The sequence below is a fragment of the Carassius carassius genome, chromosome 4, assembly GCF_963082965.1.
Source record: "Carassius carassius chromosome 4, fCarCar2.1, whole genome shotgun sequence".
NCBI classification, from domain to species: Eukaryota; Metazoa; Chordata; class Actinopteri; order Cypriniformes; family Cyprinidae; genus Carassius; species Carassius carassius.
The window spans coordinates 19,281,828-19,301,462 of NC_081758.1; the positions used below are offsets into that span (position 1 = coordinate 19,281,828).

At 35.8% G+C, this 19,635-nt stretch overlaps 1 protein-coding gene across 3 annotated transcripts in view; it reads left to right on the top strand.

The window, feature by feature from the left end:
- Window positions 1-19,635, top strand: part of LOC132139091 (EGF-like repeat and discoidin I-like domain-containing protein 3) — a 224,988-nt gene that overhangs the window by 189,984 nt on the left and 15,369 nt on the right. For all 3 annotated transcript variants that reach the window (XM_059547727.1, XM_059547729.1, XM_059547728.1), the window contains 2 exons: window positions 88-232; window positions 2,765-2,949. In XM_059547727.1, the coding sequence (XP_059403710.1) occupies window positions 88-232; window positions 2,765-2,949 (330 nt within the window). The remainder of the gene's footprint in view (window positions 1-87; window positions 233-2,764; window positions 2,950-19,635) is intronic.

Sequence of the window (19,635 nt, forward strand, 5' to 3'; positions counted from 1 at the left end):
ATAATAAATTGGGGTGAGTGTGATGGAGCAGCGTTGACCTTTCTTTGTGCTCTCATCTTGTGAAATCTCCCCACGTTCTCCCTCCAGATCTTCCGTGGGAATATTGATAACAACACTCCATTTGCCAACTCCTTCACCCCTCCTATCGAGGCTCAGTATGTGAGGATCTACCCGCAGGTGTGCAGAAGACACTGCACTCTTCGCATGGAGCTCCTGGGTTGTGAGCTCACTGGTGAGTCACCTCAATAGACAGCATATATCATTCTGAACGCAAGTCCAAAGGGGACTTTAGAAGTGTGTCATACCTCAAACATTGTCCAGACTATCAATAAAGCACAACACAACATGGTTGAAGCCTGCCAGTTCAGGGTATTTGTTTTTCATACAGCTTAACAATAAGGACCCCCCCCCCCTCCCTTCTTCTTCTTCTTCTCTTGGTCAGATTGTGCAAGTAGTTCGAATTTGTTCTTGCCCTGCCAAAGTTTTCACTTTTTCCCCATAGCAAAATTATCAATTATTTATGCATTTTGATATTTGACAGAAATATTTTATAACCAAAAATTTACAAATTGTTTATTAGGTTGTTATTGGATTTTTAATAAAAATTATAGGTGGAAATCCTACAGCTGTGATATAACTTCATGACTACTATAAATTCATACATGCTCTTTTGCTTGACCATGATGGCATGTTGTTTCTACAAAGATTATCACAAGTTACCCAATTCCAACAAAACCTCGGCTTCAACTACCATTAAGACATATTTAAATGTTCAGAACATGACCGCACATTTTTATTTTAATATGCATAAAAACTCATATTCGTGTTTAATATGAACAATAAATATAAGAACTCAGTCCTGGCCTAATAGGGCAAGTTAAGGTTTAATTAACAGGCTTAAATCTCCTTCACATTGGCCTTGGATATCCTTATTGTTAAACCCTGAATAGGCTTATATTATAATTAATTTATATGATAAATTTATATGATGTATTTACAACCCGAATTCCGGAAAAGTTGGGACGTTTTTTTAATTTTAATAAAATGAAAACTAAAAGACTTTCAAATCACATGAGCCAATATTTTATTCACAATAGAACATAGATAACATAGCAAATGTTTAAACTGAGAAAGTTTACAATTTTATGCACAAAATGAGCTCATTTCAATTTTGATTTCTGCTACAGGTCTCAAAATAGTTGGGACGGGGCATGTTTATCATGGTGTAGCATCTCCTTTTCTTTTCAAAACAGTTTGAAGACGTCTGGGCATTGAGGCTATGAGTTGCTGGAGTTTTGCTGTTGGAATTTGATCCCATTCTTGCCTTATATAGATTTCCAGCTGCTGAAGAGTTCGTGGTCGTCTTTGACGTATTTTTCGTTTAATGATGTGCCAAATGTTCTCTATAGGTGAAAGATCTGGACTGCAGGCAGGCCAGGTTAGCACCCGGACTCTTCTACGACAAAGCCATGCTGTTGTTATAGCTGCAGTATGTGGTTTTGCATTGTCCTGCTGAAATAAACAAGGCCTTCCCTGAAATAGACATTGTTTGGAGGGAAGCATATGTTGCTCTAAAACCTTTATATACCTTTCAGCATTCACAGAGCCTTCCAAAACATGCAAGCTGCCCATACCGTATGCACTTATGCACCCCCATACCATCAGAGATGCTGGCTTTTGAATTGAACGCTGATAACATGCTGGAAGGTCTCCCTCCTCTTTAGCCCGGAGGACACGGCGTCCGTGATTTCCAACAAGAATGTCAAATTTGGACTCGTCTGACCATAAAACACTATTCCACTTTGAAATAGTCCATTTTAAATGAGCCTTGGCCCACAGGACACGACGGCGCTTCTGGACCATGTTCACATATGGCTTCCTTTTTGCATGATAGAGCTTTAGTTGGCATCTGCTGATGGCACGGCGGTTAGTGTTTACCGACAGTGGTTTCTGGAAGTATTCCTGGGCCCATTTAGTAATGTCATTGACACAATCATGTCGATGAGTGATGCAGTGTCGTCTGAGAGCCCGAAGACCACGGGCATCCAATAAAGGTCTCCGGCCTTGTCCCTTACGCACAGAGATTTCTCCAGTTTCTCTGAATCTTTTGATGATGTTATGCACTGTAGATGATGAGATTTGCAAAGCCTTTGCAATTTGACGTTGAGGGACATTGTTTTTAAAGTTTTCCACATTTTTTTTACGCAGTCTTTCACAGATTGGAGAGCCTCTGCCCATCTTTACTTCTGAGAGACTCTGCTTCTCTAAGACAAAGCTTTTATAGCTAATCATGTTACAGACCTGATATCAATTAACTTAATTAATCACTAGATGTTCTCCCAGCTGAATCTTTTCAAAACTGCTTGCTTTTTTAGCCATTTGTTGCCCCCGTGCCAACTTTTTTGAGACCTGTAGCAGGCATTAAATTTTAAATGAGCTAATTAAGTGGATAAAAGTGTAAAATTTCTCAGTTTAAACATTTGCTACGTTATCTATGTTCTATTGTGAATAAAATATTGGCTCATGTGATTTGAAATTCCTTTAGTTTTCATTTTATTAAAATTTAAAAAACGTCCCAACTTTTCCGGAATTCGGGTTGTATATATTTAATAATTAGTCTTGCTTCAGTCTGTTAGTTTGAAGTAAGAAGTTCAACATGACTGGTCTTCAGATACTAACCAGTGTACATTATTGTGTAACAGCATGTAAAATGGTTTTAGGGTAATATGGTTTTAGGTTAAGGACATGCCTTTGAATTCTTCAGGGTGTTCGGAGCCAATGGGCATGAAGTCTGGGCATATTCAGGGCTTTCAAATCACAGCCTCAAGCATATTCAGAACTCTTAACATGGACATGTTCACCTGGAAACCTGGGAAAGCAAGACTGGATAAACAAGGCAAGGTCAATGCCTGGACATCTGGACACAGTGACCAGTCCCAGTGGCTGCAGGTAGGGTTTATTATAAATGTCCTCATATGCTTAGGGACAAACTACTTTTATTTTGTCTGTTATTGGCTTTGATCCTACAGAATTCTGCAGAATGCCTGTGAATGATTAAATGTAATGCTGAAATGTGTTGTCATGAAATCATCACAGCAGCACCGAGTTTTACATAAAACAGCATTCATCGTTCAGATGATCCCTAAACAGAACCTCAACAAAGATCAAAGCTTTATTGTGAATCCTGCCATTTGGCTCCTAGAATCAAAGTTTCAACAAAATTCAGTTATCCCTTGTCTCTCTTGTCAGTATGTTCATTAAAGAAACCGACCACCTTACCTCTGGCTTCAGACAAGAGCAATTTGCCATCATTCAAGCCAAGCATCATATTTAACCATATTTCACTTTAAGCCAGGCTGTGAAAATAACTGGCTCAAACTTTTATTTTCATTTAAATTCATCATCATGAATTAATTTGGCTTATTATAAAACTATTATAGTATTATTATAGTAATATATATATATATATATATATATATATATATATATATATATATATATATATATATATATATATATATATATATATATATATATATATATATTAAAATTATGATAAAAAAATAGTTAAATGTACTGTACAAAAATTTCAAAATATTATTTGACAAAAAAATATTGTATACTTAAGTTGTAAAAATTCATAACATTTCAAATGTTTGTGGCAACTTGCCCCAATGCATGGATTGTTTTTTTTTTGTTTGTTAGTTTTTTTGGTCCTGCATAAATATAAATTTTCTTCTTATCTTTGATAGCTTAATAATAGACAGGACTGTGCCATTTTTCAGGGCACATGGACTGTTGTTCATGAGATGCAGGGAATGTCATCACATCTGAATAATTTTCTAGCTCATGAGGTGTTAAAAGTGATTAATATACTTAGATTACCGAATAAATGCTCCAGTACAACCACAGAAATTGAGTGAATGTGAGGCAATGTTTGGCACAGTTCAAACATCAGTCGCCATGGTGAACTGTGAGCTTCTGCAGTGGCTGCCCCAATGGAATAATCAATACCAGTGGCATCCAAGAATGATTTTAGGCTTAATAGATTAATGGAATTAATCAAGCTTAATGACAAATTAAGTAGTCTAATTAATCAAGACAATTGCAGTGCTGCATAGGCAAGAATTACCTCACAAACTGCACTAACATCAGAGACATTTTGACCGAATGGAGCACATCTCAAGGGTCTGCCAGTGATGTGCTCAATCAAACGGCATCAGAATCATCAGGTTGTCAGTGTCTCAGTAGTTCAGTTGCTTTTAAGTGCACATTTCGATTGGGAGTCATTTATTTGCATGTCCATTGATTTTGGTGAAAACAAAGCTGCTGTTACTCCCAGTGCTTTATTTGGAACTTTTTAATGATCTTGGTACTTTCAGTCTTTTAAATGTTTTGGTCTGTGTATGCTGACATGTTCAGTCAAGCAGATATTTAACATGCTGCATGCACACGTCAATACTGACTGAGACTCCAAGTGAAAAGTTAATTTGCCTACATTCATTAGGCTGGCTAAGGAACTGCATCAAACTGATGCAAACAAAGTCTTATATTTCCGGGCAATTTGCTTTAGTGAATTAAAATACAGGCACGAGTCAAACTGATTCAAAAACAACATTATCTTTTACATCTGTCGTAAAGTTTCCCTCCGTTAACCAATCAAAAAACAAATCATGCTGCTTCTCCAGGGACTTCTAAAGTCAAACAAACCACTCACATTAAAATGCATATAAATCCCATTGACAGGTTTTGGAGCTGTTTGAATGAAACAATCACTCACCAGTCCTACAAACACAATGAAAGTCAGCTCTTTTTGCTCTGTTTGGACATACTCCACAGCAAGAAGGCCTTTTGAAGTTTTTGTTGATTGCTTCCAAACATGCTGAGTTGACCAAGAGACAGCGAGGAGAAACCCATCCTCCTTATCTTACATCTGTCGAGCCTTCCTGGGTCTATCTCTAGCTTTTCTCCCCTCAGAGTTTGAAAAATTGCCTTTTCAGCTCATTCCTCTCCTTTCTCTCTGTATGTAATGAATCAATTTAGTGTCTTCATTTGTGGTTTCCTGTGTCTTCACCATTACTCGAACAGAGATGTGACCTCAGTCCCACGGAGAGAACTTTTAGCCTTCATCAGGCAGGCATGGGAAAGACCACTTACATTCATTATGGATCTTAAGTCTACTCATTATGGACTTAATGCATGAGCCTGTCCTCCAACAAAAAACGACCATAAGGTGCAAGCACCTTATTGCGACCTATATTTACGTTTTAAAGTTAAGCTCCCTCTGTCTGTCATCATGAAATGACGTATAACGTCATTACCAATCAAAACGCACGTTTATTTAAATGCAATGTGTGGACTTTTTACACCGATCTCACAGTAATTCGTACATATTTTACTAGGTGGCTTATTCGTTTGAATGACCACACCTAACCCCACCCCTAAACCTAACCCTCACAGAAATCATGCTAAATTATTATTTATTGAGCATATACATTTTACGTGCACGTCCATTCTCTGGGTTCGAACCCATGATAGCATGATTACATATCAAGGTATAACACAACAATCTACCAACTGAGCTACACGAAATGCAAATCAGAGCACAAAAAAAAAGTATTAAAAATTAATATGAAAACGACCTTTTGCCAATAGGGGCGCAATTGTAGTATACGCTCTGATGGGTCGTATTTCAGGGATTTGGACAAACGACCTTTATGAGCATATTGGTTGGAGGACAGGTTGTAATGCATGGACAGTTTGAGAAACCTTAGCAGTGGTTTTCTTCAGTAAAGATGAGGACTAGAATTTATAGCAACTTTTGTCTCAGTCAGCATTTCTCTAATACGGGGTTCATTTCAAATAGCCAGGGGGTTCGTGGGAAATTTTTTAATTATGAACAAATATTTTTCTGCAAAGCCTTTACAATAAATATGATAGAATGCAGAGATGGTTCTCTTTTCCAGCAGCCTGGGTTCTGGAATAATTTTTCCCATTCATTTTCTCCATATAGACATTTCAGAACATTGTTCAGTAAGTCTTGAACCAACCCATGGCTCTAAAAATGAATCACTTTACAACATCTGATTTTAAGACAAATTTAAACAGAATTTGAACAAGATAACAGTACAAGATTGTGTACGCATATATTAAAATCTGCTATGATGATACAGTAGAAAACTATTGATTAAACATTAATGTTTTTATTTTTTGAGTCATGGTAGGCCAATTATAAGTCTCTCAGGATTAGATTTAGGGCCATCTTCTTTGTACTCTATTTAAAAGCATTTATAACATTAATTGGCCTACTATCGTTATCTTCTAGAGGGGTCTTTCTTTTCAGTAGAAAGACTTCATACTAACGTAGATGTAAAAGAAGCATGACTTTATATGTTAATTATAGTTTGAAAGTGTCATTTCACAGACATATTGCAAAATAATTTGTTTAGTTTGAAGTCAAGTAGGAATACGTTAATGTCATGTTAATTTTGTTAGGTCACATATATTTTATTATTACTATTATTATTGTTGTTGTTGTTGTTGTTCCCTTTTGTACTATAGCCTCAAAATAATTCAACTTCTATTTCATGAGGCCATTTAAGATGAACTCTTACAAGCTAATCTTTAAGATGATTAGGAGTTAGCAGACTTTATTAGATACTGTACCTTTCAAAATTCTCTCTCTCTCTCTCTCTCTCTCTCTCTCCCTCTCTCTCTCTCTCGTTTCCGGTTATGCATGCACGTGCGTGGGTGAGTGACCGAGAGGTGTGTGAGCGTCTGAGTGAGCGCTGACGGGTTTTTTTCTCTGTAAGTTTTCCCTTTCATCTCTTTTTTTTCTTGCAGGTCTGTTAATGCTTAAAGGGCAATTTTTTCTTAACTCTGTGTGTTAAGTGCTGCTGAAATGGGGACGCATTCTGATGGTCTTTCATTGTTAACTGCCCGGCATGGATGTAAATGCATGCTGGATGAATCAATCACAGTTGAAGATGTTTTAAATGCGATTGGAGTTGATTTAGGTGCGAGTAATATCTTATCGGCATCTAGAATGAATAAAGCCATCGTTGTTTTTCTTAAAGAAGAGTCGATGGTAGATGATTTGGTTGAGCGTGGTTTATCTGTGGGGAATGTTTTCATGTCAGTTTTACCACTATCTATTCTGGCAAAGAAAGTGATGTTATCTAATGTACCCCCGTTTATTTCTTACGACTCATTAGAACGCTTACTTGTTCGCTACGGCAAATTAGTTGGACCAATAAAGATGATTCCTCTTGGCCTAAAAAACCCTGATTTGAAACGTATAACGTCTTTTGGACGCCAAACACATATGGTGTTGAATGCGGATTGTCAATCTTTAAATGTTTCTGCAAAGATTACTGTGCAAGGCAAGGGTTACACAATATTTATTAGTACAGAATCAATGAAATGTTTCAATTCCGCCAGATATGGACATATAAAGCAGGCATGCCCTTTACTTGTTGAGGCTGTGAGTGTGGTTGAAAATGGGGATGAACCTGCTAACACACAGCAATTAACCCCAGCTACAGAAAACCATAGTGTGGGTGAGAGCATCAATGAAAATAATGAAGATGTAGAACAAGTTGCAATGATGACTCTGTCTGGTGATAGAGATCATCAAATTGAATCTGAATCACTAAGTAATGTGAGTGCAAATGAACAGTCTGTTGAGACACTTTTGCATGTTGGAGTTGTAAATGATTCTGTAATAGTGACTGCAGGAGAAAATTAATTGGGTGTTCCTGATGGACAGATAAGAGTTGCGAGAGAGACTCAAATGTTGGTTGAAAATCTATCTCAGAATATAATAGACATAAAACCACTGGAGCCAGAGCTAGGAGAATCCTAACCGGTCGATGATGATAGTACTGATAGTGCCTCATCGGATGAAACAGGTGTGACTGAAATTAATTCTCAAGGAAATACTGAAGGGAAAGCCTCTGTTTTTAAACTGAAGTCTTATTATTCTGTCCAGCAGATAAATAATTTCCTTGATGCCACATTTAATCCGCGAAGACCCAAAATAGAGTTTTTTTCTTTCCTGATTTACAACTTTTTGTTGAATCTATTGCTGTGGCGATGAGAAAATCTACACTTGAGGAAATGGCTAATAATAATTTTGCTATCTGGGTGAACTAACCCTTTAAGCATATTGGTGGAATAGGTATGGACAAACAATTATTTTTAATGAAGAAAACGTTTGTCAAAAAGTTTTCTGATCTGTCTTTTAGCTTTTACGTCTCAGTGCTCAAATCATGGGAATGTTTTGATATTTTCAGAACTAGTGAAGAGCACTTTGGTGTGGAAGAACCTATTTTTTTTAACCCACTTATTGAGCTTCCTTCAAAGGTATCTCAGTCTTTAATCAATAGATTCTTGAATTCTGGTGTTACTAAAGTTATTGATTTGATTGATTTAAGTAGAGGCCAATGGAGAACTTCACAGTCACTTGCTGATCAAGTTGGCTTTAATTCTCTTAGAGTAATTGATGGGTTTGTTAGGGGGTTGAAATCATCTATTCCTCTATCATTTGGTCAATCTGTCAATCATGTTTTGGAGAATGGTGTTGTATTGATGAACTTCCCTAAGTTAAAGGTGGTTCCCAGAGAATGTGGCATTGATGAGACTGGTTATGTTTCCTTATTAAAAGGTTATGGAGAATTGACCTTTGATTGTATAGGAAAAAAAATACTACACCACATATGCGTTAAAACTTTACATGTTGGTTAGTTGAAAGAAAAAGTTGATACTAATCGGAGATCTCAACTATCTATACCTGAAAATATTCTTCCCTCCTGGAGACTTCTGTATAAACCTCCAATTTCTAAGAGATGTGGTGATCTGCAATGGAGATTGATCCATTGTATCCTAGCTACAAATAAGGTTATTGCAAAAATGAATGAAAATGTTACTTCGATTTGCCCATTTTGTGATGCTATTGATACAATTTTTCATGTTTTGTGACTGCTCTAGACTTGACCCTATTTTTGTACTGTTGGAAAGATTTATATCTAAATTGGGGTTCCTGTATACTAACAGCCTATTTATTTTAGGCTGTTATAGGAAATCTGCACAAGAACAATGTGTACTTGCTAATTTTGTCATAGGTCAAGCTAAATTGGCAATTTTGAAGTCTCATCAAGAAAAAAATGCAGGCAGAGATGTTTGTATGGTGGCTTTATTCAAATCCTTAGTGGAATCACGAGTGATTATAGAATATACATATTACAAGCATATTAATAATGTTCTTTTTTTAAACGGAGATGGTGTGTTAAGGAAGCACTGGTTATAGTGAATGATAATGGGGGGTTGTTTTTTAATTGGTAATTTTGGTAATGCTGGTATTTATTTATTTAAAAAGAGGAAATGTGTGTAATGTGATTGCGATGTAATAATGTATATGCAAAAAAAAAAAAAGTTTTTTAACTATGGTGAATAAAAAAGGCGTGTAAAAGTCAAAGTCTCTCTCTCTCTCTCTCTCTCTCTCTCTCTCTATATATATATATATATATATATATATATAACATTTTACATTATTGCATTATTGCATATAACAATCTATTTCAAATATATGCTCTTCTTTTGAACTTCCTATTCATCTAAAAATCCTGAAAAAAAGGTAAAAAAAACATTAAGCAGCTGTTTTCAACATTAGTAATAATAAGAAATGTTTCATGAGAACCAAGTCAACCTATTAGAATGATTTCTGAAGACTGGAGTAATGACTGATGGAAATTCAGAGTTGCCATAACAGGAGTGAGTGGCATTTTAAAATACAGTATATTAAAATAGAACATTATTTTAAGTTTTCATAATATTTCACAATATTACTGTTTTTACTCCTTTTTGCTACAGCCTTGGTGAGCATTAGAAAATTATCTCTCTCTCAAAAAAAAAAAAAATAATTAAAAATCTTACTGTCTCAAAATTTTAGGACAATAGTATAAATATCACTGTGCATAGAGCCTGTGTTCCTGTCTAGTCTTGTGTTTTGTTCCGCATTTCTCCCTCCATGCCCAAATTTGGTCCTTTGCCGTTTCCTGTTACAATTTTGTTTCTTTTGTTCCTGGTGTTTCTCGTCATCCCCTCGTCATGTCTTTTGCATTTAAAATGTTTCCTGTTCTTAGTTCTTTCTCTGTACTTAGTTCTTTGTTTGGTATTAAATGTCTTCTGCATTTGTGCTATGTGTGTTCCTGCCTGCCAGTGTCAATCCCATGGCTGTTTATTAAAGTCTTTTTGTGTGAAGAGTTTGTAGTTAACTCTTGATTTCTGACATTTTTAGTCAGCTGCACTTCTGGCATTTTAAAGAACTGATTCAAGTGTCTAGATAGTGGATGATGGAGAGTGATGCTGTACAGTAAAGTATAATAAATCACATTAGTATGCTGTATCCTTTACAACCACGCACTCAAAACCGGTATGTTAGAAGGGAAATTTCACTGTTCAAACTGTGCACAGCAAACATTTTCTTAGCAACGTTACTTGATTTACATAATTCCTTTAGGGATTTGGGTGCTAAAACAGCACAGTCTGTATGTGCAAATAAACAGGGTAATCAGCGGGCATAATTGGCTAACTCCCTCCTAAATCTCTTAATCAGGGAATTTTATGTACGTCTGCCTTGTTTGAGAATTACAAACCTTACAGCTTTCCTATTTTCTTCCTGGCAACTGACCAAGCTTCACGGTGGCAGAGATGGGACTGAGTTTAGATGCTCTGTCCCTTTTGGAAAATGTTTGAAGATGAGTTGGTGAAATCTTTAGAAAAAAACAAAACAAACGATGAATACGTTTGGTTCCAGCTGGCAGAGGCTTATTGGTTAATTATACACATTAACAAGCTAAACACATAACACAGAGCGCCTGCCAGAGTGCACTTGGCTCTTTTTAGAACTTTCCTATTACAGAATCATTGCAGCAATGCAAGCATATGCTAAATGTTATGCTGACCCTACTTGTGCATCAGAAGCTACTATAAAAATCCTCAAAGATAATATTTTTTCTGTAAGAAGGAATATAACCTTTTCTAGTATCTTGGACAGAAAAGTAAGATTCAAGATCACTCTGTAATTAACTAGTTCTTTGGGGTCTAGTTGTGTTTTTTTGAGGAGAGGGCTTAATAATAGTTTGAAGAGGTGGCACCGAAGCTGCATCTCAATTGATACCATCACAAATGCATAACTATTGTAGACATTAATGTTTAATCGATATCATTTTAAATATAGAAATATGATGGAAAAATAAAATTATGCTTTTAAATACGAAATCAAAATCGTCTATAGGCTAAGTGGCGGCAAATCACTTTGTGATCATTATTCAACCGATTTGTCATAGAAAAGCTTTTTTAACTGAAACGTTCAGAGCAGCGGATACATTCAGTCACAAAACATCTCTGTATGTTGCTCAGAAAAGCACAACAGTTTTGCTATGAATTGGTTTGGAACTATTTTAATTGCTGAAATAGTAAAATATTCAGATTAAAATTGACTTAAATGTGATTCACTTAATTTCTTGTTTGTTGAACGCTTGTATAAAATCAATATCACATTTGCAGTTGTGCCCTTGTTCGTGAAAACAGCTCTCTTTTTTCAATTTTATGTTATAACATAAACATAAAAAATAAACATAAATAACAGATCTCATACTAATACTTCTTTGCAATCATATCTTGAATTCTTTTGGGCATTAGTATATATTTTGGTTATTATTATTTTTATTTTTTTTCTACGCAAATACACACTCAATTATGACCCTACACAACAGTATCAAAATAAATGAAATTAGAATGAGGTTAATGATTGCATTTGGAGCAAGAAGTTTTACATGTTTTAGACAATGCATCAGCAATTTAGTGATATCCCTGCAGTTGTGGTCTTGAACAGTCTTGAATTCAAATCCCAAATCCTTTTAATTTGAGACCAAAGCAAGACTGGAGTACAACTGTGGTTGAGACCAAGACAAGACCAAGACCTTCAAAAAACGACTATATATATACAGTACAGACCAAAAGTTTGGAAACATTACTATTTTTAATGTTTTTGAAAGAAGTTTCTTCTGCTCATCAAGCCTGCATTTATTTGATCAAAAATACAGAAAAAAACAGTAATATTGTGAAATATTATTACAACTTAAAATGATGGTTTTCTATTTGAATATACTATATGATATGATATACTTAAAAAAATAATTTATTCCTCTGATGCAAAGCTGAATTTTCAGCATCATTACTCCAACCTTCAGTGTCACATGTAACATCCAGTCTATCACATGATCCTTTAGAAATCATTCTAGTATTCTGATTTATTATGAGTGTTGGAAACAGTTCTGCTGTCTAATATATTTGATGAATAAAAGTTTAAAAAGAACTGCATTTATTCAAAAAAAAAATTCTAATAATATATTTTCTTTACTATCACTTTTTTATCAATTTAAAACATCCTTGCTGAATAAAAGTATTGATTTTATTTTAAAAAAAAAAATTACTGACCAGTAGTGTATATTGTTATTACAAAATATTTATATTTTAAAAACATAGCTTTATTTTTATTTTTACTTTTTATTAATCAAAGTATCCTAAAAAAAAGTATCACATATTCTGAAAAAATATTAAGCAGCATAACTGTTTCCAACTTTGAAAATGAATCATCATATTAGAATGATTTCTAAAGGATCATGTGATAATGATCCTAAAAATTCAGCTTTGCATCACAGAAATAAATAATAATTTAAAGTATAATAAATTTAAAAACAATTATTTTAAATTGTAATAATATATCACAATATAAATTTTTTTTCTGTATTTTTGATCAATTAAATGCAGGCTTGATGAGCAGAAGAAACTTCTTTCAAAAACATTAAAAATAGTAATGTTTCCAAACTCTTGGTCTGTACTGTATGTATGTATATGTATATATATATATATATATATATAATGTATTAAACACTCGCTGCAGACACACCCCAAAAAAGAAGTCAGTGCCACTGAGCAGAGTTTCAATGCTGCAGTGTAAATATATCTTAAGACAACTGGTGACCATAAATGCCAAACTGTTTTTACTGATACCATATAAACATGAAGCCAATCTAAAGAGACTAGTGATCTGTCTACGCTTGAACAAATTGCTCGAGTGGAGGAGTCTGGGCGTGGGACAGTAATTAGGAGTAATGCAAGATTGATTCATACTCAGCGGCAATACCTTGATTAATGTCAGGCTCTCTGCAAACAGAAACATGTGTTTGTGTTAATTAAAAGGTCTGGTATAATTGCTCTGTGCTTGGAGGGCTGTTTTGGTATGTAACCTGGTGGATGCTTCTGGCGATGAAAACAGGTTCCCTTGGTCAACAGCAGCGGGTGCATCTTGTCATGTCCACAGCTCAAAGCTGCTACTTGCGTGTTGATTAAATTTCTGCTCTGTCACAGTTATTTATTATGTACACACTTCAAAAAATGTGTCACCGCCCAAGACAACATATCTGAGAAAATTGCTGCCATGGAAGAATGAGGGAATGAGGGACATGACAGAAGTTGAGAGGAATTGTAATTGTCTCCTAGAGCAGTAATGATGACTAGCTAAATAAAGGCTGGGGCTACTGCTGTTTTGATTAAATGTCACACATGAAAAATGAAGCTCAACAAGCGTCCGTCAGTGCTCATGGAAAGGATCTACAGTTTGCCTTGGGATTTACTATTCATGGGATCAAAAGAGTCCACAGACATATTCTGGCACACAAAAAAAGTCTGAAATATGATAGTTATGGCATCCTTGTAGTGTAGCCACTTTTTGAACCCTTTTTCCCCTTCCCTCAAGCTAATAGATTCATAAGTATGGCTGGTTGACACGCATTGCTTCATGCTGAATGGAATAGCTTTTGATGTTATTTGTCTTTTTACCCAGCCTTGTAAAGAAATCAATAGAATAGAAAAGCTACCTGAAGCCATGTTTTCTCCCTGAACTGAAAAAATAAAATAAAAGCATTTTCATTGTTCTTGGTACCAAACCAGCACGTAAATGAAATGGAACAGCTCCTTCAATGAGTTGAGTCCCATTTGAGGGAAATAAGCCTTTATTTCACAATAAAAGGCAATATATTTCACTTTCCCACTAGTTTTCAGTTATGTAATCTACAATCATAAATTATATACGTTTTCACAGTTGATTCTAATTGGTCAGTCACAACAATTTTTGTATAATAACTTCCAAACTGTATAGTTGTCCATTGTCCCTGGTCATTATCACAAAGTAGAAACAAGTTGAAGGTGAACTGTGCTATTTCTGTGTTTCTAGCATTTCTGGATACAACTGAAAAATACAAATAAAAAAAGCTCTACACTGGTGCTTATTCTGCTATTGGTGAGATTCAGTAAACAGGTTCCAACACTACAGATGCATATTTTAAACACTTTGCAGAAGTCAATTGGATTACTTATGCCACTCTTTACACATTAAACTGAGCTAGGAAAAAGTATTCTACTATTAAATAATGCTCTCTTCACCTTCAACACATTACTGTTTTCCTTTCAAATTGTTTGCTGAAAGAATGAGAACGCAACGCTTTTCACTTGCCAATAAAAGGTGCTTTGCTTTTTTTTTGGTAATGCTTGATGTGTGCAGGTGTGAGAAGGTAAAGGGCAAGAGCACTTTCAGATGCATCAGGGGTTTTTAAGGCAGATGGTGCTGATGTGCTCACCTGGGAAACAGCTAGATCAGAGGGGGCAAGCACAGAGTCCTGGGTGAAATAAAAGAGTGAATCTCATTTCACTAATAACTGCATAGATTATTTATATGCACAGGACAACTTCTCAAAAAAACACTTCCATCTCTCTTAAAACACAAACATGAAATTATGAATTGATGAGCATATGAATTTATTCACAACCTACATGCCTTTAATTTAAATAAAACATACCCAAAACATTTCCATATAAGGGCTTTCCACACAACCATTCCTTTACAGGCTTTTTGTCATTGTCAGCAAGCATATATTTCTTTGTGTGTGTATGTATGTATGTATGTTGGTGTGTATATATACACTCACCTAAAGGATTATTAGGAACACCTGTTCAATTTCTCATTAATGCAATTATCTAATCAACCAATCACATGGCAGTTGCTTCAATGCATTTAGGGGTGTGGTCCTGGTCAAGGCAATCTCCTGAACTCCAAACTGAATGTCAGAATGGGAAAGAGTCTGAGTATTTCACAGTCTGCTCAGTTAATGGGATTTTCATGCACAACCATTTCTAGGGTTTACAAAGAATGGTGTGAAAAGGGAAAAAAACATCCAGTATGAGGCAGTCCTGTGGGCGAAAATGCCTTGTTGATGCTAGAGGTCAGCAGAAATGGGCTGACTGATTCAAACAGATAGAAGAGCAACTTTGACTGAAATAACCACTCAGGTTTTACAACCGAGGTATGCAGCAAAGCATTTGTGAAGCCACAACACGCACACCCTTGAGGTGGATGGGCTACAACAGCAGAAGACCCCACCGGGTACCACTCATCTCCACTACAAATAGGAAAAATAGGCTACAATTTGCACGAGCTCACTACAATTGGACAATTGAAGACTGGAAAAATGTTGCCTGGTCTGATGAGTCTCGATTTCTGTTGAGACATTCAGGTGGTAGAGTCAAAATTTGGCATAAACAGAATGAGAACATGGATCCATCATGCCTTGTTACCACTGTGCAGGCTGCTGGTGGTGGTGTAATGGTGTGGGGGATGTTGTCTTGGCACACTTTAGGCCCCTTAGTGCCAATTAGGCATCGTTTAAATGCCACAGCCTACCTGAGCATTGTTTCTGACCATGTCCATCCCTTTATGACCACCATGTACCCATCCTATAATGGCTACTTCCAGCAGGATAATGCACCATGTCATAAAGCTCGAATCATTTCAAATTGGTTTCTTGACATGACAATGAGTTCACTGTACTAAAATGGCCCCCACAGTCACCAGATCTCAACCCAATAAAGCATCTTTGGGATGTGTTGGAATGGGAGCTTCGTGCCCTGGATGTGCATCCCACAAATCTCTATCAACTGCAAGATGCTATCCTATTAATATGGACCAACATTTCTAAAGAATGCTTTCAGCACCTTGTTGAATCAATGCCACGTAGAATTAAGGCAGTTCTGAAGGCGAAAGGGGGTCAGACAGTATTAGTATGGTGTTCCTAATAATCCTTTAGGTGAGTGTATATATATGTGTGTATAGATAGATAGATAGATAGATAGATAGATAGATTCATTGTTATATAGATACACATTCATTGTTAGTAAATGAGACCCATTATTCTTTCCTCCAAGACCTTGAGTGGCTTTTGTCTTTATCTTTAATTATTTGGGTTCAGGTGGGGTTTTTTGTTTTGTTTTTTTGTTTGTTTGTTTTTTGCCATGTGACGGTTCTTTGCTCCTTTCCATGGAAGCACTGGAGTGATGCTGATCAGTGTTTAAAAGTGTCACTTCCACATTTATCTTGAGTAGCTCTGAAGAAAATCTGTTGGGAAGCTTCAGTTTAGCTTGTTTTCAACATTTGTGATATGTTTTTGTTTGTTTGTTTTTGTTGTTTTTTTTTCAGAGTGGTTTCGACAAACTTCAAGTATGTGGGTGGTTGTTTACGTACTTTGGGGACTTTCTGTCCTCTCTCCTCCAGAAAAGAAAGTCATGTGAATGTTAACCTTGTTGTTTGCGAATTATCAAAAATTAACTAATCTAATTTATGAGTGCTTATAATCCACATCACAGACCCTCTGTAAGATGAAGGCCAATGAAACTTTCCCTTTACTCAATTTGAGTTGATTTCCCAGAGTTTCAGTATAAATTTGATTAGTCGATAAATGGTGTTACTTCAGGAAGAGAGGAGATGCATCTAACACTTAACATTGCAATTCACTTAACATTCTTCAACCATTTCATCTATCTGCTTTAAAAGGATTATCACTCTGTCATTGTGCACTTCACTTGTGTGCAAAATGGGCTGAAGGTCTTATTTACTAACTCCTATGTATTTCCCACCTGTTGGAAATGGCAGAAAATTATTTTATAGCATGAGGCTTGAGTCTCTAGTCTGTTAACACATAAATATTCACAATAAATTAATGAAATACCTTTTTATTATTGAGTCGACAAAATTTTCTTAACACTTTAAAAACTAATCCACTAATTATCTGTTAACTCTCAGTGGTACTTTTAGAAATATTGCAAATTGTTTGTAACATTAAACGTTCCATTTTTAAACTCCATACTTATCTGTGGAACTTTGAAATAATTGAAACAAAATCTGCATGATTCTTTAATCAATAAAATCACTCAAAATAATACAAGAGCAGTCACATTTGCGTGCAGATGTTCACCATAACTCATGCTTTGTTTGAGCTCTTAATTGATGGAATCCACGTTATCTTTGTTATTCTCAAAAAAAAAAAAACTTTTTGTGTGTGAAATGTCGATCTCCTGGTCAGATGAGGTTTGGTGATGTGTGAATCTTGCATGCAGAACAAGCACACTCTGAATTGAGAAGCTGTCAGGTCTGTTCGAATCTGGAAGCTTGCTATGAATTGGAGATGCTTTTACTCATGAAAATGTTGTCTTTCTCTTTTCCTTCCTTCTTTTACCTCTCTCTTTCTCCCTCTCAACCGGAGGTATTCCATTTTCCAGGTCTGATTTGTTAAGCAATTGAATTAATTGAACTAATTAATGTAATGGGATGAAAAGAAGTGATTTAAGAGGGAATTTGTACAGATAATGTTGCAGGCTTGAAGGAACTGAGTGGATCAATGAAATATTCACACAAGGGACTCTCAGTCTGTTTTGTGGGGCTCACATTCACTTTGGTGTTGCTCTCTTATTGAACTAACAGATGAGATCTTTTTTATATGTATTTTTATCCAAAATAGATGACAGATTCAGTGTTGAAATTGTTACATATTTGAAAGTAACTAGTTCCAAATCAAAGAGGTCTGCATTCTGCATCAATGGCAGTTGCTCATCTGTTTCAGGACTTGCTAATGCTTGATGTTGCTTTCTTAAAAACTGGATTTGGTAACTAGCTGTGAAGGCTTTGATATATGACAGAGTTATGCTTTAAAGCCATTAGTATGCCCAACCGCAAGTTTCCCAAAACCTTTCTGATGTACCTTGTTCAGAAACTTCTTTAAAACCCTTTATTTGATTCATGTGAAGGGGACCACAGGTAGAAATGCTGGAACTGACTGTACATTTCAGATCCAAAAAGCCACAAGAAGCAATCATTAGGATCCAGTCAGTTTGGAAAATTGTTCAAAAATGTGACAGATCAGATCCAGAGTGTTGCAGTAGTTGTTTTGGTGGCAAATGGCTAAATTTAATGATTTTGTTTTTCTTTAGCTAAAGCACCCGCTAGCATCAGAAAAGATTCAGATCAAGTCAGTATGGGCCAGCCAATAACCACCCACCACCCCCCCCCCCCCCCACCACCCCCCATTTTATTTTATTTTATTTTATTTTATTTTTGAAAAAACAAGACAATTTGATTGCAGTCCTAATACCTCAAGGGTTATTAGTAAAAATGTAAGTGTGCTTATCATAGTGCCACTTACTGTCAGAAAATGTTGTGCATAATTAGTGGGAGAAGGCAAAATTAAGAACATCCAGACAAATACAACAGGGTGCCATCGGCTGCATTGTTTGTTACCTGCTATAATTCAAGGCTGAAAATGAAAAGTTTAGAAAAAATTAAAAAGAAGGTAAAAAATCTGTCTGGTGTTTCTACATAAAACTATGGCCTGAGCACATCTCAGGTGTGTTGTACACAGTACAGTGACTGCTGTCGGTTTGATTGGATGGTATACTTATGTATGGAGCAGACATACCTCCTTTACCCCCATGAGTACCTTTTCAGTAGGCATGAAAGTGGGTCAGAGAATTAATGGAATTGTAAATTAAAGGGGTTTTCAGTATAGAACTAAGTTAGTCCAACCACAGGATCCCTAAAATCGCAATGGTGTCACCACATGACGTCTGTTTAATTTGATGTCTTTAATGTGCCAGAATTTCTCAAAAAGCTGTATTTCAATGTAAACTGGCTGGGCTATGTCAGAATAATCTGTTGATTATGAATATGTTTGCTTGTGGGGGCTGTAATCGAATGAATGGACGATAAAATACATTAGGAATGTGGAAGGTGTTTTCAAAATCTAGATCTGCCTGGGGAAAAATATTGTAAATAAATAACCGCCAAATTTTTGTTACAATTTGCCAAAAGCAAATCTTCAGTCTGGCCTTTACGACTTCAAACCTACTGTCTGTGTGAAGGTTAAACACATTGGGGTTAATGCATTAAAGATTTGCACCACTTTTGAGAGCAGTATTTTAACACAAAAACACAATATCCATGTAGCGTTTAACCACACACTCTGTGTTGTATTAGTTATTGTCATTCTTTTCAGCACAAACTCACCTTTCTATGTTAATTGTGCTTATAGTTTGAGCCTTGCTGATTCAGTGCTATTTGAATGGTGCAATTAACATTGGGCTGTTAACCAATCATAGAAATTGAACTGAATGGAACTTACTCACTAAATGATAGAGAAGAGCATTATAGCCAGTCATATATCTTGCATGGTGTAGACGAGCATACTT